The sequence below is a fragment of the Eumetopias jubatus genome, unplaced genomic scaffold, assembly GCF_037043125.1.
Source record: "Eumetopias jubatus isolate StellerSeaLion01/CBP00866 unplaced genomic scaffold, mEumJub1_p1.0 scaffold_1, whole genome shotgun sequence".
NCBI lineage: Eukaryota > Metazoa > Chordata > Mammalia > Carnivora > Otariidae > Eumetopias > Eumetopias jubatus.
Window position 1 is genome coordinate 131,557,611 of NW_028274807.1, and position 25,985 is coordinate 131,583,595.

General features: G+C 33.6%; 1 protein-coding gene across 7 annotated transcripts in view; it reads right to left on the reverse strand.

Moving 5' to 3' along the window:
• Window positions 1-25,985, reverse strand: part of TBC1D5 (TBC1 domain family member 5) — a 570,230-nt gene that overhangs the window by 343,099 nt on the left and 201,146 nt on the right. For all 7 annotated transcript variants that reach the window (XM_028099038.2, XM_028099036.2, XM_088026316.1 and 4 more), the window contains one exon: window positions 14,655-14,785. In XM_028099038.2, the coding sequence (XP_027954839.1) occupies window positions 14,655-14,751 (97 nt within the window). In that variant the 5' untranslated portion in view covers window positions 14,752-14,785. The remainder of the gene's footprint in view (window positions 1-14,654; window positions 14,786-25,985) is intronic.

The following is a 25,985-nucleotide window of genomic DNA, read 5'->3' on the forward strand; positions in this document are numbered from 1 at the left end:
GGAAAGAAAATGAAAGCAACAGAAACTTAAATCAATCAAACTAGGCAAAAAGACTGTCAAACTAATTTTAAAATTTAGAGTATTGAATTATCTGGATTGCATTTATATCCCTTCCACATAAAATCACCACTTGATTACATGATAGTAAATCTTGCTCTCATGTTTACAGAGAACAGCCGATCTTATTAATTATGACTTGGTTGACAATTCATCTACTTCCCCTTGCTCTGCATATATAGAAACAGAAATATAACCATTTCTTATCCTTGGATCTTCTGATCTCAAAACAGAGTAGGCTAAGTAGAAGAGCTTTTTTTTTTATTAGCTATTAATAAAGTGAATTCTTAGGTAAGAAATTAAAAGATTTGAGAATCAAAACTTTTTTGCTTCCTACCTTTTTTATATTCCACACCATTCTGTCCCCCTCCATTATAGTGATTAATTAGAAATGACACATTTCATGATTTTCAAAAATTTTATGATAAGCAAAAACCAGATACAACTGAACACGTAAAATTTTCCAGGATCTATGTTCTTGTCTCTAACTACCATTAAGTTTCCAATACTATTTACACAATGATAAATAGGACATGTATTGGTAAGTGACCAAAAAGATATATTTTTTTATTTTAAAGATTTTATTTATTTATTTGAGAGAGAGAATGAGAAAGAGAGAGCACATGAGAGGGGATAGGGTCAGAGAGAGAAGCAGACTCCCCGCCGAGCAGGGAGCCCGATGCAGGACTCAATCCCGGGACTCCAGGATCATGACCTGAGCCGAAGGCAGTCACTTAACCAACTGAGCCACCCAGGCACCCCCAAAAAGATATTTTTTATCTACATTCTTGTAAGCTTCGCTTTCTGGCTTTGTACTTTCTCTTTCATCACTTTATATTTAGCAGCTCTTCCACAAAATCACTTAGTCCATTAGAAGTTTCTTTCTTTCTAAGGAACCAAGAATACATTATTACATTTTTCTATGTGAAGTATGCTATTAAATAATAGCTTGTACACTAATTAAAGCAAATGTAATTGTGAGAACACAATGACATTGTTAAAGTAAATTACTCAATTGGTTAATAGTTTCATTTCAAGTGACCTTAATTGTATTAATTGTGATACAAGCAAATTAAATTGAAGAGTATTAAATACATTGTTCTAATATGTCCTAGAGGAGCAAATTTTCCATCACATCAGCAAAGAGAAAATAATGATTACATGCCCCCACCCCCAAAGTCACACACACACACACACACACACACACACACACACACACACACACACAATGGGTCAAACAGAAAAGGTCACACTAGACTACATTTACTATTACTATTTTAATATCCATAGCATGGCCTAAAATAGAGCATATAGAAGTAACTGAGGTTTAGATAAATGGTCAATTTTAAGGCATTCTTTCATCTTAGGTTAAGCAGAAATTACTTCACCATTATAAACAGTTAAAATGCTGAGAATGAGGAAACAAAGATTATACAAAAAACAGCAATATGAAAATATATCTTAAAAATAATACAATTCTGTGTAAATCAGGCATTACTAAATTGCCTAGGATCAAGTCATAAGGATATATATTAAAAAAAAATTATCACCCTCATTTCTTGTTGAACAAACCTTAATTGTTCAACAGTGATAACAATACTGACTAAATAACTCCCAGTCTTTAGAATAAAATCTGTACTCCTCAGCCTGGCCAACAAAATCCTTATTATAATCTGGCCTCTGACTATTAAGACCCATCCTGTGCCATTCCTTTATCCATGGTGCCCTAGACACAATGACATTTTCCAGTTCCTTCAATACGACAGGTCTATTCCTATCCTGGGATCGGATCTTCTTTTGTATGAGCTCTTCCCTTTTTTGTGACTGCTGTTGCTATTTCTCTCTCTCTCTCTCTCTCTCACCAACTTTGCATGCCTGGCTCCTCCTCATCTGTCACTCACATCTAGCTGATATATCATTTTCTTAGGGAGATCTGAGGAAATCTAAAGTAGGCACTCAGTCATTCCTCATTAGATTATCCTATTTTCATGCTTTGCCTAGTATTTATCACTTTCTCATATATTCTTCCTTATTTCCCTACTTTTTAATACTTTTTACTGTCCCTCTCATGCTAAAATGTGAATTCTATTGAGAAAGCACCTGGGTCTACTTGTTTAATAGTCTATCCCCTGATACTAAATGATCACTATTTTGAATGAATAAATGAACATCAGTCCTGTGGCCTGTTGCCCGTACTCTGTGTAATAAAATATATGTGCCTCTATAAATCTCTATTCATTTACTGAGTATCACTAAAATTTCTTAATCATTGTGCCAACATGTCTGATTGAAAACCTGTAAGTTCAGGGGCACCTGGCTGGCTCAGTCAGTAGAGCATGCAATGCTTGATCTCGGGGTCATGAGTTCGAGCCCCATGTTGGGCATAGAGCTTACTAAAAAAAGAGAAAAAAGAAAGCCTTACATTTAATAATAACAGATCTATTCACAAGCCAAATTAAAGATTCAAATGGACAGCGTTCTAAGACTGGTGTACATCAGTTATATTCTATTAAAATTGTCACTAAAGGGTACTGCTAGGAAGTCAATTGTATTTAAGTCTTTCCACATTTGTAAGAAGAAAGAAGAAAAGGGAAAGTAGGAGAATTATTATTAAGTACACATATTCCCATAATATAAACGATTATTTTGTTCACACATTGCCTTATATGTGACTTGAGTAAGTAAAAGTTAATTCCCACTGTTTATCTGTTGATAAATCAAGGCCAGTGGGTGATTTTTCTGACTAAAACTAAATGTATTTGTACATTCTGGAAAGATAAACAGTCACTATAATGTATAGGAATACAATAATTACTAACTGGTAGAAAATCATTTCCAAAGACTCAAGTAAATTATATTTTTAATACTGGAGATGTAATAAAAGAAAATGACCACTTAAAGTAAGTAACTTGTGATATTACAATTTTTATGATTTATTAGCTTCTTAATTTCTTCTATTTAAAACACTCAGATTTTCCTAAAATGTGAAAAATAAAACAGCTTGAAGCTAACATAATGTTTCTTGTCTTGTGCTTTCCTATATTCATCATCTGGGATTCCTTCTCAGGAAATTCAAGGAGCAGTATATGGTCAAACTCCAGAGTAAAGTACAAGCATTGCATGAAAATGATTTCATATTTCAGAACACCTATTTAATTAACAAGCAAGGCCTCCTTACAGCAAAAGTAGAGCGATGGCAAACTAACTTCTTTTTTTTCTTCAAAGATTTTATTTATTTATTTGAGAGAGACAGAGAGAGAGCACAAGCAGGTAGAGTGGCAGGCAGAGGGAGAAGGAGAAGCAGGCTCCCAGCTGAGCAGGGAGCCCAATGCAGGGCTCAATGCTGGGACCCTGGGATCATGTCCTGAGCCGAAGGCAGACGCTTAACAACTGAGCCACCCAGGTGCCCCAAACTAACTTATTTTTAATACTTGTAAAACACAAGTTAAGAATAAAAACTACTTGAGATCAGATTAACAATATATCAATAGGGTAAAGTACATTTTCAAAGCTTTTGGTAAAGAGATCCTTTAAGAACGGAATAATGTCAGAGAACCACAGAAAAACCTACATTTACAAACATGAAGGAAAATCATAATAAAATTACCACAACATAACATATATCCCTTTTTACTACAAATTACTTATGTAATTTCTAAACGGTTAAAATATGCTGAAGTAGATATCAACATCCACCAATGTAATACAGATTAAAACTCAGTGCAGTACACGGACTATTCTCTGTCCTCACTATTTAAAAAGATCATTGGATCTTTAATAATCATTAAAATTGTATGTTTTAAGTGAAACACAAGATGTGCTTTACTCAAATCTACAAGAAAACTTATAAATATCCACGTATAATCATATTAAAATTTTTACACCCCGATTACATAAAAAGAGAATTTTTACCAAAATATAACAGCTTTACTGAAAAATATTCCTGGCTGTTTTATTACATAGCTGACTGCACAACAAATTAGGGAGATGATTTTAAGATTTAAAGTTAGGAAAAATAGGTCTTTGGGAATTTCCCCTAGAGGAGGAGCAGGAGAAATACAGAAGAGGGACTGAAGAGGTCCTGGTTATTCTCTCAGAGTAAGGTTTAAATTTTTTCTTAGAATCTCATCTTCCCTGATATTCAGTTCTTCCCTCTCTTGGGTAAGATCAAAGTAAGAATGCCTGTAATCTTTAAAAACACTAGTTTAGGGGCGCCTGGGTGGCTCAGTCGTTGAGCATCTGCCTTTGGCTCACGTCATGATCCCAGGATCCTGGGATCGAGCCCCACATCGGGCTCCCTGCTCAGCGGGGAGCCTGCTTCTCCCTCTCCCACTCCCCCTGCTTGTGTTCCCTCTCTCGCTGTCTCTCTCTCTCTGTCAAATAAAATAAAATAAAATAAAATAAAATAAAATAAAATAAAATAAAATAAAATAAAATAAAATAAAATAAATAAAAACACTAGTTTAGGTAGACACAGTTTTTAAAATTGGTTAATGTTATGAAAGGAGTTAGAAGCAGCATGAGGGACCTGGAGAATTATACTTGTAAGGGACTAAATTATTCATTTCACTACTCAGCCATGGGGGAGGGGACATCTGTTTTAGTATTAAGTGAATAAAAAGGAGATGTAACTGCATGAGATGCCAGGTGGTAACTCTTGAAATACTTTTCTAAGCCCTATGAACTAAAAGTTGGGTATGTCATTATTGAAAGAGTCCAAACTCTGGCTCTACTATCTTTTCTGACCCCACTAATAAATTAGCAAAAGCAACTAATATAATTCTTTCTTAAGAAATCCACTGTGGGTCATTTCACGTAATTGTGGGTTTTTTGGTTTTGTTTTTTATTGACTGAAACATGTTTAATGCATAAATATCATATATATAATTATGATAAAAAGAAAAATACCCAACATCTCACAGGAAACCACCGAAGAACCTAGGGCACTAATTCCTTAGTGTGAAAATGGGCAATTTAAAGGAAAGAATTCAGTACTTACTCTGTTTTCTGTATTAACTATACTGTAGGGAAATCAAGGAACCCTTTACAAAAGAATTCCAGCTAATAAATATGGAAGGAATGATAGAAATAGAAGAGTACCATTTTGTAATCCTTATAAAAAATTACTGATTTAGGCAGTAATCATCAATGGATGTGTGTTGAATGGAAGGTTAAATGTGATTATGAGTGTTTTGTTCCTTGACATAAATATGCATGCCCCACCACACATCACTTTTGTGGTGTTCTGTCAAAAAAAGCATATCCTACAACTAAGCATAAGAAAACTCAAACTGGTTTTGTTTTTCTAAGATTTTAAGATAATACTGTTACTCTAAATCACCTGTATCTGCTCTAGTTATTCCTAGACCTAGCCAACCAAAAACACCAGCATACAACCTCCCATTTGTGGTGACCCAAGAGTGGTATAAAGGCTGACTGAACAGGGTAGGAAAAATATCCTAAGGTATGGATATTCCTTTGCAGACCAACTTTGCCCAAGGGGGTAGTGGTAACAGCTTTGACAGGTCTATAGTTTCTGTCTGCCACCAGGGCCAGCAGTGAGGTCTCCTTTTTTCCTAGGACCCTGGGAAATGACTAACATTCATGTATAGTCACAAGGTGACTCAATGACTCTTCACATAACCCCCTCTAAAGAGCCTATCTGTTCAGGCAAATAAAGGGAATTCGCACACCAACAGAAAATTTGAAATAAAACTAAAAACCAGATGCAATTAATAAGGAATGGACAACTCAAGTAAAATAAAAAAAAAAAAGATCAAAGTCCAGAAGACCTATCTTTTATTTCAAGGATCTACATTTTACCAACAGTGAGCTTCACTGTTAATATTAAATGTCTAACTTGCTAAATCTCAATTCACTGTGAGGGCATGAACACATAAAATTCACATATAACCACCCAAATCTAGTATTAAACAGTAAGTTGAACCTTCCTCACTAATCAAATATTTTGTCATTGACATTTAACCACTGTCTTTTTAGGTTAATTCTGAATCAGATTTTCAGTTCACTCTCATCCACTCAAATGACTTACTGGTATCTTGAAACTGGCTTAACCACTAATTACAGATCATCAATACTCTTCCAATCACCAAATCATTTATTTTCTCTTTTTATACTCTTTAACCTTTGCAATTCTTGAAGCACTGACCACTTTGGGCTTTCTGGAAGTTCTCATATATCTGTAGTTTCTGTAATTTTAGCACTCCTCTATCCCCTACTTTATTTTTTAACTGTATCTTTATATATATTATATATATATATAATATATAAATACATAGTTACAAATATATACAGTTAGAACTATATATATATATTTCTTAACTATATATTTCAACTATCCCCTCCAATATTTTTTAAATATTACTCCCTTTATCCAATTTCTAACCATGGAGAATTCCTACATAGCAATTCTCAGCTCTTTTCCGTTCTCTTTCTTTGGATTTTTTATCTGTCTCACATACTTTGAACTGATATCTCTGAGGGCCAACTCTCAGATTCTAACTCACGGTCTTTCAAACTGAAGTCTCTCATTTCCAGCTTTCTTTTGGACATCTTGACGTAGAAGGACTGAGCATGGCATGGTCACTGCTCTCTAAATTCACTTCTCCCTATTGTCATAGCATTTAACAAAATCTGTTTTTAAGGAGACATTTTTAAACCATCATTTTATCTTTGTTACTGTCATTGAAGAACTTCCAAGTCACTCTATTTAACAATCTTTACCTTCAACAAAGCTACCATTTTTCTTGATGGCTTTATAGTCTTACTTACAGTTTTCATCTAGCTAAACTGCCTTTTAAAACCTTGTTATCTACAAAGAATTTTTTTTTGAAAAACACTGCTTTATTTAAAAAACATTGCTTTATTATTATTGTTTTTCATCATGAGCATACTCTTTAATCCCCATCACCTATTTCACCCATCCCCCCACCCACCTCCCCTCTGGTAACCAACAGTTTGTTCTCAATAGTTTCAAGTCTGTTTCTTGGTTTGTCTTTTGTTTTTCTTTGCTCATTTATTTTGTTTCTTAAATTCCACATATGGGTGAGATCATATGGTATCTGCCTTTCTCTGACAGACTTACTTCACTCAGCATTATACTCTCTAGGCTCTATCCATTTTGTTGCAAATGGCAAGATTTCATTCTTATTTATGGCTGAGTAATATTCCGTTTGTGTGTGTGTCTGTGTGTGCACACACAGACACACACCTCCTTTACCCATTCATCTACTGATGGACACTTGGGCTCTATGAAGAATTTTCTACTAAAACGATACTTCTTGCAAAACTAGGCAAACAGTAAAAAGATCAGTGTTTGCCAGAGGCCGGGGAAAGGATGAATAGGTAGAGCACAGATGGTTTTGTGAAAATGTTCTGTATGATACTATAACGATGGATGTATGTCTTTATACATTTGTTTAAACTCATGTAATATGTAACACCAAGAGTGAATCTTAATATAAACTATGGACTTTGGGTAACTATGATTTGTCATGTAGATTACCAGTTGTAATAAATGAACCACTCTGGTGGGGGGGTATAGGTAATGGGGGAGGCTATACATGTGTTGGAGCAGGGGTATATGGGAAATCTCTCCTTCCACTTAATTTTGCTGTGCACCTAAAACTGCTCTAAAAAATTAAGCCTTTAAGATTAAATAAAAAAAAGACTTCAAGCCAAAACCTATCTAAATTAATGTAGATCCAAATTCTTAACACAGAATTAATGAAGGTATTGAGCTAGATTACTGGCTACCATTTAACAATGTTCCATCAAATTAATGTATATATCAAACACTCATACACTGTTCCCATATTCCCTTCATGACTCCTATCACGACATTACTCTAAACTTCATCTGCCCTGACTCCTCCATCCCTTCCAAAACATTTTTCTCTGCCCTCTTAGAACCCCCTTCCATGGTAGCAAATTTCCTTATATTCTCAGACCATCAATGAATTCTTCCACCATCAATCTCCTTGCCTAAGTGTACCTCTTATACTCCCATGGCAAAACCCCTGCCTGCTTTCCTGTGTGACCAAATCCTAGGTGCTGAATTCTACTAGACATAATCATGCAAATTTACAAGCTTGTATATCTATAAATTATGATGTCTTATCTCAACTTGGCCCCTACGGTTTTATATTCTTTATCAAATCATCCAAACTTTTGTCACTCTCCACAAAATCTTCAAATGCTTCTTATTGCTCATCTTCAGCAAATTACCTCACCTTATCAGAGATTAAAACATCAGTGATATTTCATCAAACTCTGTTTTTGAACTAATAAACCTACTATATCTAAATATCTTCTTTTCTCCTTCCCTCCTAGTATTACAATGAAAATAATGGCCCTTTGTCTACAAATCCCTCCATCTTGGCTCTAAACTGCAAATTTCCAAGACCCCTAGACATTTCTTACATTGATTTTAAAATTCTCAAATACTACCATAACTTTTCACTCTATTTCTCACGCCAATTTAGTACAGAGTACATCATTAGTTTATTTGAAATACAGAGTACTCAAGACTATGGACTCCTGGATAACAAAAAGCACTGTGTTTGTCAATAGTTACAATGCCTCTCTCCTGTGCAGACTTCTATTTGCTTAAACCTTTAGCTAACCTTGGGCACTTTTGTTTTTCTCCTTAACACCTTGGGTTCTTTCACTCCACACTCCTAGTTTTCCTTCTACTTCTCTAGACACTCTCTCTTAGTCCCCTTTACAGTATCCTCCTCTGCTACAAGGTCTTTATTTTTTTTTTAAGATTTTATTTATTTATTTCAGAGAGAGAATGAGAGAGAGAGAGCACGAGAGGGAAGAGGGTCAGAGGGAGAAGCAGACTCCCTGCTGAGCAGGGAGCCCGATGTGGGACTCGATCCCGGGACTCCAGGATCATGACCTGAGCCGAAGGCAGTCGCTTAACCAACTGAGCCACCCAGGTGCCCCAAGGTCTTTATTTTTTTTTAAAAAGGATTGTATTTATTTGTTGGAGAGAGAGAGAGCACAAGCAGGGGGAGCAGCAGGCAGAGAGAGAAGCAAGCTCCACACTGAGCAAGGAGCCCAACATGGGACTCGATCCCAGGACCCTGGGATCACAACCTGAGCCAAAGGCAGACACTTAACTGACTGAGCCTCCCAGGAGTCCCTGCTACAAGGTCTTTAAATTGGCTTTCCTTAAGACTGCTGCTAGGCCATCTTCTCACACCAGGTGCTGTTATTGGGTGATCACAATCATTCACATTGTTTTTGTTACCATACTTAAGCTGACAAATCTTTATCTCCAGCACCAACCTGTACACTAGGTTTTAGACCCATACATCAAAATCTTTAGGATGTTCTCATTTGAATGTCATAAGGCATTTCTAACTCACATCTGAAACTGAACTTACAATCTTCTCTGCCACCCCCGTCCCACCTGCACCACAAAAAGTTTCTCCTTACAGAGCACCCTATCTCAATACAGGCATTGTCACAGACCTAACTGGTCAACTCAGAAAACTGAATGCCACTTCAAACTTCTCACCCTTATCACTTCCTTATATCCAAATATCAAGTGCTGTCAATTCTACCTACTAAATATCTCTTAAATGTTTCCACTTCTCTGCATTTCTGCTTCTACACTTTCCTAGTATAGGCCACTATGATTTCTTACCCAGAATACTGCAATGGCTTCTTAACTGTAACCATAATAATCTTTCTAAAATGTAATTCTGGCAGTAAGATTCCTTCACTAGACTACCTACTGTTCTTAGTATCAAGTGGCTTCATGACCCTGGTCTTCAGTCTCATTTGTGTCCATACCTCCTTTGAATGTTAGCCTCCAACCACACTGAAGAAGGCAGCAGGCAAGCTCATAGCACATACTCTTTACTCACTCAATCACTGGCTAACAGCTATTCATCCTTTGGGTTGTGGCTCAAACAGGTATCACACCTTCCTTGACACACCACTACCACAAATTTAAGTTAAATTCCCCAAAAACATACTATCTGAGCATACTACTAGTTACTTTAGGAAAGTACTTAACCATTCTTCATCTTAACTGGCCATTTACTTTTATTTTTCTGGTCCCCCAAATCCTGGCTATTAACCATTACAACTGGCATTCAGAATTATGTTTATCTTTTTCAATGTTTTATTTCCAGCACTCCAAACATTCCAAACAACGCCCGGTACATAGAAGGCACTCAAATATTTATTGAATGACAAGATTCCACAACAATCTATATGCACAATAGCAACATTCATATGTACAATAAATAATACTTCTATAAATTACACTAAGTTATAGAAATCAAAAATTAAGAATGTATTTTTGTAGATTTTTCACTAGAAGCTACATATATGAAGCATGTATATTAAATGTAGGCATACTTTAGTCTATGCTCCCATATTGTGGCCATAAATATCTTGGACAAGTAATCATTTATTTCCTTAGCTTTCCCTTGCTAAGTAATTTTTGGTATGGGTTAATAAGGATATCACAGCTTGATCTTTATCTGTCGGAATATTCTCTTCTGTTGGTTCTTAGGGAAATTCTGACTTGGGTCAAAAATCAAAGAAAACATGGAAAAAGTGAATTTTAAGAGGGATTTCAAAGAAGGGAGAGGTCAATGAGACCAAAAGAGGAGAGGAGATTATATTGACTTTTGAAGCCCTGAAAGAACAAAAATTAAAGTACTAAAACAATGAGAGGATAAAACAGATTTCATACATTACAACTTAGGACAGAAAGGAAAAAGGTAGATGGAAAAAAGATACATGAAGTAATTACTGATTAATGTAAGTGAAGGAATTCAAACTGGTAAAACACAATTCATTTATCTGTTATTAATTCAATGGTGTCCGTGGGCCAACAGATACACCAATAGTTCCTGCCCTCATAATGCTTTCACATTAGACAAGGAGACAAACAAACAAATGAATGCAGAATTACATTTAAGAATGAGTGCTGTGAAGGAATCAAGAATAATGTCAGAGAACAATGGCCTGTGGGAAGGTCCAGAGTTTAAAACTGGTTTAGCACATCTGACCATGGCCAGACAGACGAGACAGCGAACATCATGGTCAAGAGTTTGGATTTTACTATCAGCACAATGGAAAACCACTGAAAAGTTTTAAGCCAGGAAAGGAAGATTTTTTTTTCCTCCTTATGATGATTCCCTCTAATTATAATTAGAGCAAGGGCAGGGTTTAAAGTAAGATGACTTAGACAGCATCCTATACTTTTGTCAGATATCTTTCCAAAACAAATTCATCTTTTACTCAAATCTAAATATAATTCTGCTATATGGAAAACAATATTAAAGATCATAATAGGAGAGCACCATTTTATTATATCAACTTCAGTGAACTATTTTAATTAATACCAATTTGTTCAGCAATAAAGCCAGGCACGCCCTTCTAGTTCTAAAATTCTATGATATTACAACAGAAAGAAAGGAAGACTGGGGACAAAAACAAAATTACAAGAGTCAAAAATGGAGTAGGCAGGATATTCTGAATGTCTTGGATTTTTTTTAAGTAGATTACTAAATATTTTATCCCTGAAGATTGAAAGAAAGCTTTGAAACAGATATTATATAAAAAGCATTACATTAAGTAATTATCTGAATACTATAAAAGCTGTAAGTAAGAGGGCATATAAAATTGAAGCTAAAAACTCTGGCAATATGTAACAAAGTGCTATTCTCCAAAGAGACTTAATAGAGGAAAATGTTCTTTTCCTCCAAATGAATAATCATGAATAGTTGAACAAACATTTGGGGATTTTTTTATGGTTTCAACTGAATTACAGGTAACTTGCCAATTTCTAATTGATACCCCTTGATCAAAGATCTTGGAATTTAAAAGTAGTAAACTATGTATGTGACCAAATAGGACACAGAGAAATATGTCATAATTTCTATGCTATTCTCCATTTAAAAAAAAAATTCAAGCAGTTAAATGTTTGATTCACAAGGAAAATTCTGCATGTATATATTCAAACAGTTTTTTTCTGTTCTTGCCGACCTTCCGCCACCACCCATGAAAATAAACCAATAAGCAGCAGCTTTCTCTTTATTATTCCTATGATGTGGCTATTTTTCTAATGCTTTACAGAATACTCAGAATCATTTAACTCAATAATGTACTGTTTCTTTATTAACGTTAAAATTCAATTTTGAGAAACTGAAGACTTATTGTTTATTTATGGAATCTTTAACAGGAATTAATAACAAAACCATAAAAACATAACTTCTACATAGAGAAACCACTGATTAAGTCCAGTGTTTGACTACTTATAAAATGAGGCATCCATTTGCCATAAATTCCCTGGTGGGAAAAATGTGTAAAAGGCTTCAAATATGTGGAGAGCCCCATGAAATACATATATTAAAATAAACAAACACACTAGAAAGGTGATGATTCTTCAAATAAATATGACAACCCTATTAAAATGCAACACATGTTTTTCTGCTAAAAGGAAATCTAAGAAGATGAAATAGATGCTTCATATAAAATATTTACATATACAATGCACAAAACCCACTATGGTTAGTAACCTTCATGGCTTTCAAGAGCTAGATATTTACATATCATTCTTTCTGCATGTGCGTGTGCGTATGTGTGTTTTGTATATATTTTTAACAGTTGACAGCTGTTTTAGAGCATACAGAGATGCCAAGCTGAATGAGGGTCTTGATTACTTCAAGATTAGCTATCTAAAGTTTCTATTCATTTTAAGTGTTGTTAGTTGGAAGAGTCATTAGTCACTTCCTTGTCTCATAGAACATCAGCATACATTTACATTGTTAATGAACATTTGGGGTAAATGAATTAATGGCACTTTTAAACATCAATTCAGTCCTAATAACTTTGTATGTCATAGAAATGTTAGGCTAGGATATAAACGAAAAGCCTTTTCAGTAAAGGTAACTACTCATTCCTGCAAACAGTAAAGGATAAAATTAATTTAAAATGTTTTTTAACCAGTTAAAATAAAAAAATAGAACCCAATACTTAATGAACTAGACCAGAAAAAATACGTACTTAAAAAGAAAAAAAAAAACTGTGCTCTAAAATAAGCACATAAATCAGATAATTTTGGTGAAATTATTTTATATACTTACAAATACCCACTTACAGAAAAGCTTGTGAAATAATTTGACTTATTTAATTATTAGAGCTTCTTACAGATATTACATTTAAAAAACATCACTAGAAGATGTAGTATTCTCACCACTGAAATTTTTAAGATGCTGAAACTAAAATGGGATACTAACAATTTTTTTCATATTAAAACCTTGAACAGTCTTTTTGAGACCTTTTCAATAAACACACAAATAAAAATAAAAAATAAAATCACAAAAATAAGTTGTAGGGCAAGTTATACTCTTTTTAAACGTTTTATTTGAGAGAAGGAGGGAGGATGAGAGAGCGTGAGCGCAAGCACCCAAGAGAGCACACAAGCAGGGGGAGTGGCAGGCGGAGAGAGAAGCAGGCTACCTACTGAGCAAGGAGCCAGAGGCGGGGCTCAATCCCAGGATCCTGAGATCATGATTTGAGCCGAAAGCAGACACTTAACTGACTGAACCACCAGGTGCCCCCAAATTATACTATTTTCATTGAAAACAACAATGGCATTTGTATGATGTAGAAGGAAGTAAAGATGCACAAAAACCATGAACACACTCCATAAAGTCAAGCTTTGTGCACTAAAGAAATAACCACTTTAAGGAATCATTTTTTTTAAATTCCCAAAACACAAGTTAATAGCAGACCTTTCTACCAATATAGAAAAAACAATTTGTATCTGAAGTAAACAAAATCTATGTGAATCACTTTGACTGTGATTTTTTTTAAAAAACAGCTCATAATCCTGATGTATATATTTCATGAGCAAAAAATTACAAGTAGTAACCTGAGTCAATGAATCAACTAAAAATAAAGATAAGGCTTTAAGAATTTGCACAAATTGACTGCTTCCTTTTTCAAGATACTATATTATTACCAATATGGAGAAAACAAAACAGAGTTCTGAAACATACACATTTGATAAATTTTTATAAGGTAGACCCTGAATGCAGTTTACATTTTAACAGTCTCTTTTATTCTTTCAACAATTTCAATGTATAGATCTTGAAAAGTAAGACACAAATTTCAATTAGTTTAAAAGAGAGAGAGAGAAGAGAGAAAGAGGCAAGTCTTTTATCCTGGAATAATGTCAACTTACTTTTAAAGGCAAAAATTCCCTGCAAAATCAACACCAGAAGCTTAAGACTTCTTTAAAGGATGTTTGACAAAGGCCATTTGTATTTCAACATCCCTATGTTGAAGTAATTGTTTATCTTTTTTTTTAAAGAATGACAGTGCATTAAACATTTGGCTAATGCTTCTGTCTATAATTGAAAGTTGACGTTGTGTGGTATTCATTAGTGTCAGAGTGCTCTCTACCTATCCAGGGAAGTGTGCTTCAAGATACCCTGCTCTGCTTCATGAAAAGAACTACATACAGAAGGCAGGCAGAGCTAACTAGAGGCTCTCTGCTAGGTTTTCCATTAACCACAGAATGTATCTGCATACAAAACTCACCTCCAGTCTTGTTTGAGTAACTTGACAAGGGATCGATGCCCACTTCTTGTTCTTCTGGCTGCAGAGGGTGTCTAGTTTCAGATAAGGAATGATACATTATGAGAACTGGACAATGTCACCAAAGTGACTACCTGGGAGATTTAAAAAAAAAAAAGAGAGAGAGAGAGACAGAGAGAGAGAGAGAGACAGAGAAATGATATTTTTTCTTTCTGCTATGACTAGGGATAAATACAAGATTGAAATGATTAAATGAGCATTACAGACATTAACAAGTTTTCCTCAGGCTTCAGGGGCTGTTACAACACACTGGCAGGCATATGCAAAGAAGCAAAAAGTGGCACAAAATTTCCATGTCAAAAACTCTCCCCAAATTTGAACTTCACTGGTAACCTTTACCGCAATGTTCAATCACATGTATTTTCAATAAACCTCTGCACAGAAAGTTGAATTGTAAGTTAAATTACAGTCCCAGTTATAGCATCTTCTTATTTCATTGTCAAAACAATACCCATTTACAATAGAAAATTTCAAAATATAAAAAATATAGCAAACTAAAATCACTCATAATTGTGTTAGCTAAAAATAGTAGCCCTGTTAACATTTCATTTTATTATACATATCCTTCCTGTTTCTGTTCTGGCATTTAAAATATATATTTTTAGGGTGCCTGGGTGGCTCAGTTGGTTAAGCGACTGCCTTTGGCTCAGGTCATGATCCTGGAGTCCCGGGATCGAGTCCCATATCGGGCTTCCTGCTCAGCAGGGAGTCTGCTTCTCCCTCTGACCCTCTTCCCTCTCGTGCTTTCTATCTCTCATTCTCTCTCTCTCTGAAATAAATAAATAAAATCTTTAAAAAAAAAACTTCTAAACTATATATTTTAATGTGATCTAACATACTAAATATACTGATTATATAGATTATTGTGGGGATTTTCCAACCCATAAAAAAGACCATATTATCACTTCAAATGGACCACTAGTATTCCATTAAATAACTATACCAATTTATGTAACCAATTCCCTATTAGTGAACAGATAGAATGCTTTCAGCTGTTCAACACTATAAACAATTTCACAATGAATATCTTAGTAGTATCTCTATGCCAACCTATGATTATTTCCTTAAGATAAATTCTTATGTCACTGCTGGACCAAATATGTGTTTAAAAAAATAAGACTCTATGATAAGTTTTGGCATATTATGCTCTAGAAAGATTCGTACATAGAACAATTCATTCCCCTGCACCCTCATTAACAATGGGAATGGGTAATTCATTTTATCGACCAGTGTGATAGTCAAATCTTATATTGCATTGGCTTGATAACTAGTGAGATTACTGAAGATTCATACATTTTCTCTGAAATTTATTTATTATCTTGTGTGGATGGAGTTTCTTATTATGATTATCTTCATAATTTGTAAGCATTCTTTAGATCTTAAGAATATTAAACCTTTGTCATGTGATACAGATATTTTTCTCAGAGTGTGTCTGTCTTCAAATAACAAGGTGTTTTTGTGACATAAGTAATTTTTCATTTCTGTGCACCCAAATATATCTATATCTCTTTTATGGCTTCTACCTCTAGTATTATTATGCTTACAAAGGCAAGATTATATAAATAACCACCTATTTTTTAATTCATTTTGAAGGTTTTTCTCCTAGGTTCTGATTTCTATAAATGATTCAATTTAAACAAAGATGTTTTTAATTAATTTTTATTGAACTTTTAAGCTACACTAACTACTTATAAATTTTCTTTGTTTATAAACTGCATATAACCTTCCCAAATCAGAATCTTCCAAAAAAATAAACTAGGCTCACTAATTTTCATCGAAAATAATGTAACACATGAAATTTTAAGTTTCAAGAGAAGGGAGAGACATGATATAGGAAGAGTCAATGAGGAATGATAAATTGGAAAAGGAAGCCCAACGAAAACGAGTACATAATTTTACAGGATATGGACTCCACTTATGGAGAAAAGGTTCCAGAGAAGCCAATGAATAGACAAATCCTTGACTAGCCTCTTCCCAACACAACATGCTCCTCTATCCTGCTTAGTTTCTCCCTAAAACTCTCACTTTGTAAAATACTCTTGTACATTTTCTGAGTTTTACCAGAACTCTCCAACTCTCACCCACTCGCACTCACAGTCAGATGGTAAAAAATCCTTTCCACCTTAGACTGTGGCTAAAACAAAAGCAAAAAGGTAAGCAAAACCAACACTACAGAAAGCAGAAAACTTTCATTGCCAACATACAGTAGGAATTTCTAAAGCCATAAATCAAATCCTAAATCCATAAATCCAAACAACTATCAGTTATTTGCTGCTTACGTGTGCAGATATTTAGCACTTACAATACTGAAGGAATTCTGAGGAATACAGTCTAGTAGAGGAGAGCAAAAAGTAAATGATCAGTTACATGTATTATAAAACAATCTGATTAATTTTGATTAAATGAATAAACAGATTAAGAAATAAAGTCCTCTGCTATGGAGAAGTTAAGGACCATCAAAGCTCAAATGCCTAACGGGGTCAAGCAAAAAGCATTATTAATCGAAATGAATGTAGACTGAGCAATGAATATAAGTCAAATCCACTCTAAATGCTTCATGAATATTCATCATTTCATCCTCCCAACAGCCCTCCTGACATACCTTTCTCATCATTTTCATTTTACCACAGAGAAAACTAAGGTACAGAGAGATTAATTTGTCTACAGTCACACCAGTAGTAAGTACTGAAGCCAGAAAACTATCTTGTCTAGCTCTAGAGCTCACATTCTTTACTCCGGCACTATATTTGGCTCTCAGTAAGTCAATGAGACAAACAGGCAAGGTATAAAGCAAAGGGGTACAAGAGGATGGGGTCTGTGAATGACTGAAACACCCTTTACTCTGTTTCGGCTTATTCAAGACAAACTAGAAATCCAGAATTTTACGTGAAATCTCTTTAAAGTGTTGGCAAATAACTCGAACTAAAAAAAAATTGTGTGGAATAGATTAAACACATTTCAAAATTGTATTTGGCCCATGGACAACTATTTTAATGTTAAGATTCATATTCTCCATACATTTTGTTATACTTTTGAAAATATGAGAGAAAACATTTGAAAATTCATATTCCAAGTTGACAGCCAGATTTCCATAAAATTTCTTTAATATCCTAGACATGTTTTCATATCATTACCTTAATTTTTTATTTTTATAGTACACTTTAGCTGTTATACACTTCACATACCTAAAATATACAAATAAGGGAATTTTATGTACTTTAAACTTTATGAGAGATAAACAAGTAACTACCAACTGATATCAAAGTATATGTTTAAAAAGAAACATTAAAACAAAAAATACACCTTTCTAGCTAAAATAAGATACTCTACAACATGATGATGTTCATATATTCACTCAAGATTTTCAAAGATACTTAAGGTCTTTTTGACTCCTTCGAGAAAGTTAGGTTCAAGAAGTCAGTCACTGATTTTAGCTTTAATAATAATTCTTGGGCGCCTGGGTGGCTCAGTTGGTTAAGCGACTGCCTTCGGCTCAGGTCATGATCCTGGAGTCCCAGGATCGAGTCCCACATCAGGCTCCCTGCTCAGCAGGGAGTCTGCTTCTCCCTCTGACCCCCTTCCCTCTCGTGCTTTCTCTCATTCTCTCTCTCTCTGAAATAAATAAAATTAAAAAAAATAATAATAATTCTTTAGAAACCAACATCTATGGTTATGATCAATAACCAACATATAAAATTTACTACAACTAGTCTGTACAATTGGGCATCAACTATATTCTAATTTATTATGCCTATAGATTGAAACTGAATCACTAAAATTCTTTTATATTCAAATAAAGCAAGCTGGCTGAATAGTAATAATGAGTTATTTTCAAGAAATCTGTTGAAGAAAAAGTTTACATGATGTTCTTACTTTTAATTATGGATTCAAATAATAATCTTGTTCAAAAGTAACTTTATATTAAGCAGGTGCTGCTTTGTTTTTTGTTGTTTGGTTTTAAATACAAAGGCTATTTTAGCTTTCTAGAATAAAAAAATATTTAATTGCAAGTTGGCTACTGCTATTGTGATTACCTTATAAAACCACAATATAGTGTTGCTTTTAAATGTGAATTAATTCTCTTAAAAATTTTCCAATTTGTGTTTTGTGATAAGACCAAGAGTAAAAATATTTGACTACTACAAAGAAGAATATCAAAGGTTTTTAAACAAATGTGTCTATATTCATTTTAACCGCTATTATGAATAATCGTAAGAAAATATTTGAAAAAGACCGTAAGAAAATATTTGAAAAAAATTCAAATAAAGAATTAAGGGAAATTTTTTTAACCTAAAATTTTAAGATAATCATTATTAAAAGTCAAAATGGCATAAACATTTTGAAAGGCACAATGTACCATTACATCTTGTATTTGTATTACAAACCCAGACTTCTGTATTTGATATGACTTAATCTTCTCTATATAAAAGGCAGGTAGAGAGAAAAATATATAATGACCAAAAATAAATACCTTAGCGTAAAGGACTACTAAAGTTCATAATTGATGGATTTCAGTTTTCTTAAATAATGTCAACCTGTCTTGAGAATTTCCCTGACAAAACCCTCAGAATTTTTAAAACTGAAGGCAATCTTATATTTTCTAATTCAGAACACACAGCAATATACCTTCCAAGATTTGAGAAAGGAGATATCCCTTCTTTGCTACATTACCATAAATAACAGTTAAATTTCCTGCTTCACATAAACTCAAAATTCACAAAACTCAAAACTGGTTGTACAGTATGGTTTACTGCCATCCTGGTCACAGGAATTGATACTTTAGGCTGAAACTGCCATTTAAAATCCAAGACTAATCTTAAGGACAGTTATATTGGCTTTATAAATCTGGTTCTTGCAATATTAAATCTCAGGATAAAAGTGATCTGCCTGAAAGAAGGTAAGTCTTATGAAAATAGTTAATATTTAATGAGAGGGTAAGAGTTTAGCACTAAAGCTTAGACAACAGTTTTAAAGTATATTTAATAAAATTTCAAAACAATATTATTTTCCATGTCAACTGAAGCAATACAAGCAGTCTCAAGTGAAAATCTCAAATTAGCATGATACAGACAAAAGGACAGGTCAGTTCAATAACTTTTTTTTCTTTTAAAATGGTACCACATGAACAAAAAAGCCTTTAGAGAAATAATTTATACCCTCTGAATCTGAAGTTCTATGTATTTTCAATGTGTATTCATTCTTTCACAGCTTCTAATACATAGGCAGAGAATTAGCATTCTGAATTGTGTGTTCTAAAGACATCCATATTCAGAAAAGCTCATATACGCATACTTCATTCATTTAAATTCTTGACTGATGGTAAACTTAAAAGTCAAACACTGAAATGACAGAGTAATATTACTTTACATAAAGATATCTCCTATAAGAAAAGCATATCAAAGAGCTTAAATGAACTATTTCCAGAGCACAGTTATCAAAGGGAGAGAGGATATGGTATGAATAAGTATCTGTCACAGATAGCATGCATTTACCATGATGGGTATATAACCTAAAACATGACATCTTGGCTATAAAAGCAACAAACTTTGATAGAAGCTGTATTTTCATAATTAAGAGACAGAGTAACTGAACATTATCTATAGAATTAACTATTAAAAAAACCTCTTTTATTCAAAAATATTGGCAGCTAGAGGTAAATTTGATGTTTGGGAATAATGATGTTTTAAAGTCTTCCTCATAAGGGAGAGAAGGAGGTAGGAAAGGAGGAAGGAAGAAAGAATGAAAGAAAAAGTGAAGAAAGAAGTAAAGCAAAGAAAGAAAGAATAAAGTTCTATTTTTAAATTCCGTCAATCTTTAATGCAAGAGGGTACATTGAACTCTGAATAAGTTAATTAAGTATTAAAATCAATCATCTGAAAGTCTTAATATTTAATATTGGTTAGATTGTGTATCAAAGTAGTTTTATTATTTATTTACTCCAAACCTTTCCAGAATACTTCATCTGACAACAGGGGGTCTGTTTCTCACAAGATAAATGCATTTACAATGCCAAATAAATTATATATAAAAGCATTTGTCTTAATACATGTCATTCAATATTAACTATCACTCATTGGTAAAATCTTGAAAACCTAATTCACTTTTACCAACCACACAATTGTACTATCTAAGTGTTGCCAATTAAACAGGTATAGGAATACATAAGGATCTACCATCCTAAGAACAATGATCAAAAGAAAATTAAAATTATAAGACTTAATTCTTATAGTTTCCAGGCTACCAGAACAAGATGTTTAGGGCAAACGATCCACTATAGAAATAAACTAGATTCATAAACTATATATATATTATATATATATAATATATATATATAATATATATATTCAGAAATAAGTAGAATATATGAAATGTACACAGGTAGGCTTAAATATATATATTACAAAATAAGAATATATTTGGCCTTTCAAATATTCAAATGCTATAGAGTAACGGAAAGTGGCAGTTGTGACTATATAAATCGAGAGAAAACTGAGCATTATAAAAAGTCAAAGTGGTCTAACAAAAAGCTCTCCACAGTATATCCTTATTTGGTTTCAGAGTTCTCTAGAACAGATGCTCAAGACGCAAAGACTGGGAAAGTAGCTCCGCCTAATGACCAAATCTTTTGTTATTATACAGCCATACCAAAATACTTCCAATTGTGACTGTCCCTATTTTATATAGAGAACACCTCAAGCCTTTAAACTACTCAGTCAGGTTTTCATAAAATCAAGGTAACTATAACAAACAATTAGGTAGTCAAGAAGAATGAGCAATATTTGAAAAGACAAAACCTTTTTGAAATGTCAGTCTTGAACATCAAAATTATACAGAATGATGAGGAACCAGGCTTATATTGCATATAAATACGAGAGCATATTAGGCTGCATTTAATTACCAGTTCAAACAACAACCTGATCTAACCTTTGACAAGTAAAATAAATGTTCTGAATAATTTAACTAAAGTAAACATTTGCTGTTAATGCTAGCTAATTATAGTAAGAGCTGGAAAGAGAAGGGAAAAAGAGATGATGAGAAGTAAAGAGAAAGGGAGATGAAATTTTTTTAATTAATATTAAGATCTGCAACATTTCACTGAAACATGATTATTTTCAATGAACTTAACTCACATAAAAGGGCAAACTCCATCAAACACAGTTGCTTTATAAATACTCAGATAAAGAAACATTATGGCTGATTAGAGATTTTATTCTTTCAGTTGGTAAAAATCACCAGACTACCACGAGATAGGAAAACTAGGTATAGATGAATTAAGGTACATCCAGCCCTCTTCACACAAGGAGCTCAAAGCTGAGTGAGGAAAGAGCCCAGGAAATAGATGGCCAGACTTAACATTAGTTAATTAATTGAAATCATTAATTATTGAAATAAAGTAAAAAATACAGATGCCCAGTCAAATCTGAATTTCAGAAAAACAATAAAAGTAGTATCTATAACATACTTATACTAAAAAGTATTCACAATTTACCTGGAATTCAAATTTAATTGTGCATCCTGAACTTTATCTAACAACCCTACCAATAGATAAATGAAGATGAGTATCTATGGGAAAATATGTGGTATGCTCATTATAGGAGTCCCAGGATTAAATGAGATCAAAACTCTGAGAGTAAGATCCCAAAAAAACTCACCCCAAAGCAGGAGAGAGTTGTTTTTCCAGAGCTGAAATCTAGTAATCACTGATGGGAAAGACCAAGATAATACTACTCAAAGTACCCGGCCCCACAGCAACCTGTCTTTCAATTTCCCTAAGTAACTGCAAAGAAATATAATAATAAAAAAATGAACAAACCAATTTCTTAATGGAAATCATCCCCTACCAAATGCAGAAAAATGAGACACCCCAACAAAAATCTAAGAGCCACTGAGGACCCTATCTGAATGGAGATAGAGTACATGACTATTCTTACAGTGATATTATCTTTACCACTAAGGAAAATAGGTGCATTTACAAAAAAGAAAAAAAAAAAACAAAAAACAAAGAAAATTGAACTTTGTTAACTTGTTGAGACCATTCTTATTCAAATATATAAGTTTCATTCTCATATTGTAAATAAAATGTTAATAAATATTCATGATACTGCATAAGAATCTGGGGTATGGTAAGCTCTGATGTGACCTTAAATTTTAAAAAAATAATGCATAATGTGAAGACATGTTATACTCCATGTGAAAAACACCAATTTAACTGATTAGTGACTTCAAAAATGACTAGCTTATTTGCTCATGGTAAGTAGCAGCTCCTATATATTTGAACATATGAAACAAGAAGCCTCAGTATGAATGTAAAAATGTTTCAATTATAACAGAAAATCATCATTATTTATAGAGACAAGAAAAACTCCAATTTTCCAACTTGATGACATATATACAGATTTTTCTATAATTGATAAAGAAAATGACAGTCACCTAAATTAGTAACCTACTGTAAATAATGAATTTGAGCTTCACTGGAAAGTAACAGGACTTGAGAGATTCTCTGAGTCTTTGCTATTCATGTTGATTGTAATAGTTTCATCTTTACCCAAAAGATACTTGTGATATATATAACTTCTGTCTGTATATTTTCTAACACCAAAACTACGATGTTCATGCAAAACAAAACAAAACAAAAAAAAGATACATATGTATAGCTTAAAGATGTAAACATTATGGGCCCTCAAAATGAGAATAAAACTGTCTACATTTCATTTTTACAAGAAAGTAAGTTTCAAGCACTGCTAAAATGAAAGATGGATAAAGAAAAAAGGGTTAAGTATAAAAAACAAGATGATACAGTGTTCACATGATATCCTGATGTCATAAAGCATAAGGGTTCTATGGCTACTACTGAAGAATTTTTCAAGACATCAATGCATACTGAAAAACCAGAATAAGTCCATGAATGCCATGTAGAACAAGTGAAGACCTGAACGGGTTGATAAAAGAGAGCAATTAACAAAACAATAAATACACAAATAGTAATGTGGGTATACACAGGCACAACAGAGAGGCTACACAAACTCTATTCCAACTGCCACTTTTACTGGCAAATATACATACTTTTTCCTGTGTATATACTTCAGCAGAAGACAGCACACTTTCTGCAAAATTTCACTGAATATCACAATAAATGTTTAAAAGATAAGTACATTAAATCAGATATATAGATTTCTTACCACACTGATTTAAATGAAAACATTGCATAATTTCTAAAATTTTGGTAATGTATGCCTAAACCTCAGCAAACACTTAAAAGGTAGATTACAAACTTCATGCCACCCTTTACCCATTTACAAAACATGATATAGTCATTTGGAATTATATTGAGTTAAATAAATAGAGATACGAAGCTCTAAAAACTGTTTAGGGCCTGGAAATTTTATCTTAATTTCTAATGGAACTGTAAACAGGATCAAGCACTTCAGGTGACATTATCATAAGGTAATTTTTTCCTATAGAGGTTTTTGAAACCAGGTAATAATCTCCCCCCACCCAAGTCCAAATACCCTCACTTTCACTTAAGTACATTTTTACAAAGTCTTCCTTAGCAAAAACAAAAAAAAGTTCTTATAACTTTAAAAACCATATATACAATATTTATTTTAATTTTATGTTATGTTAATCACCATACATTACATCATTAGTTTTTGATGTAGTGTTCCATGATTCATTGTTTGCATATAACACCCAGCGCTCCATTCAATAATATTTTAAATATCTAGGATTTTAAATCCTAGAAAAATCAAGTAAAAGATTAAGATGGCCAGTTATTTTTAATGCCATAGGAAGATTTTGTCCAGGCAGTATGAAGCTCTAAGTTTTTACTAAATATTTAAGAAAGTCCACTTGTAATTTAAGTATAAGTGAACATAAATGGTCAAAACAGTAAACTTACATAATTACACAAATATGTTGGTATGATCTTTTCTCTTTCCCATATTTGAGAAACTAATACTTGGCCTTCTAGTACGATGTGGATTATATTTATATGTCACAGACACCCTCTTGGAACAGCATGATTATTCTTTACAAAATCATTCTAGCAATTTACTGACAGAAAAGTGTTAACACCCAAAAAATGTATGAAAATTAATCTATATTTTTTAGTTACTACTAGAATTTCAGAATGGGCATAGTGACTGAAATTCCTGATATAGTTCTTTAAACCATCTCATTTCCAAAAATTATTTTATTGAGGGGGCGCCTGGGTGGCTCAGTCATTAAGCAGCTGCCTTCAGCTCAGGTCATGGTCCCAGGGTCCTGGGATCGAGCCCCGCATCAGGCTCCCTGCTCAGCAGGAAGCCTGCTTCTCCCTCTCCCTCTCCCCCTGCTTGTGTTCCCTCTCTCACTGTGTCTCTCTGTCAAACAAATAAACAAAATCTTTTAAAAAAAAAATTATTTTATTGAGTACCCTGTGGAAGTCTATGCAAAACAGCAATTGTGAGCCCACAGGCAAGCCACATACGTATATCTATAGTTAAATAAGCAACCAAATATAAAAATGGATCATGAAAGAATTTTCATGAGAATCATGTTAACACAAAACTAAATTTTAAGATATCATACCTTAACATTTAATGCAATCTTATTTTGATGAATCTAGTAATTTTAATCTAGAAGTAAAATTGCTAGATCAAATTGTTTGCCTATCTTTAACTCTAAAAAAATACTGTCAAACTTCTACCTGAAGCGGCTATACCAATTTAGTGTTGGTATGGGACAGTTCCTATTTCTCTACATCCCTGCTAGCTCTTAATATGAGCCTCTCCCCTGCCCCAATCCGAATGGTATGAAGTGGTATCTCCTTGTGGTTTTAATTAGCATCTCTCTGACTACTTCTTGATTGAAAATCCTTTCATCTGTTCTATTAGTCAGAGTTCTCCAGAGAAACAAACCAATAGAAGATTTTAGAGAAAAAGTAGAAGAAAGAGAGTTTTATTATACAGACCTGGCAAGTTCAACCTGCAGGGTGAATAGGAAGGCAGGCTGGAGATCCAGGGAGAGCCAATGTTCTATTTCAAAGGCTGTCAGATAGGAGAAGCCAATGATAATATGGCCTGAAGGCCATTAGAAAGAGAGGATGTAGATGAAGTCCAAGTCAGTCTGCTGTAGAATTCCTTTTGCTAGGGGTAAGGTTAGCCTTTTGTTCTATTCAGGCCTTCAACCGATTAGATGAGGCCCACCCACATTATGAGAGCCAATCTACTTCTGCCCATGTAAATATTAATTTCATCCAAAACACCCTCACAAAACCACCTGCAATAATCTCTG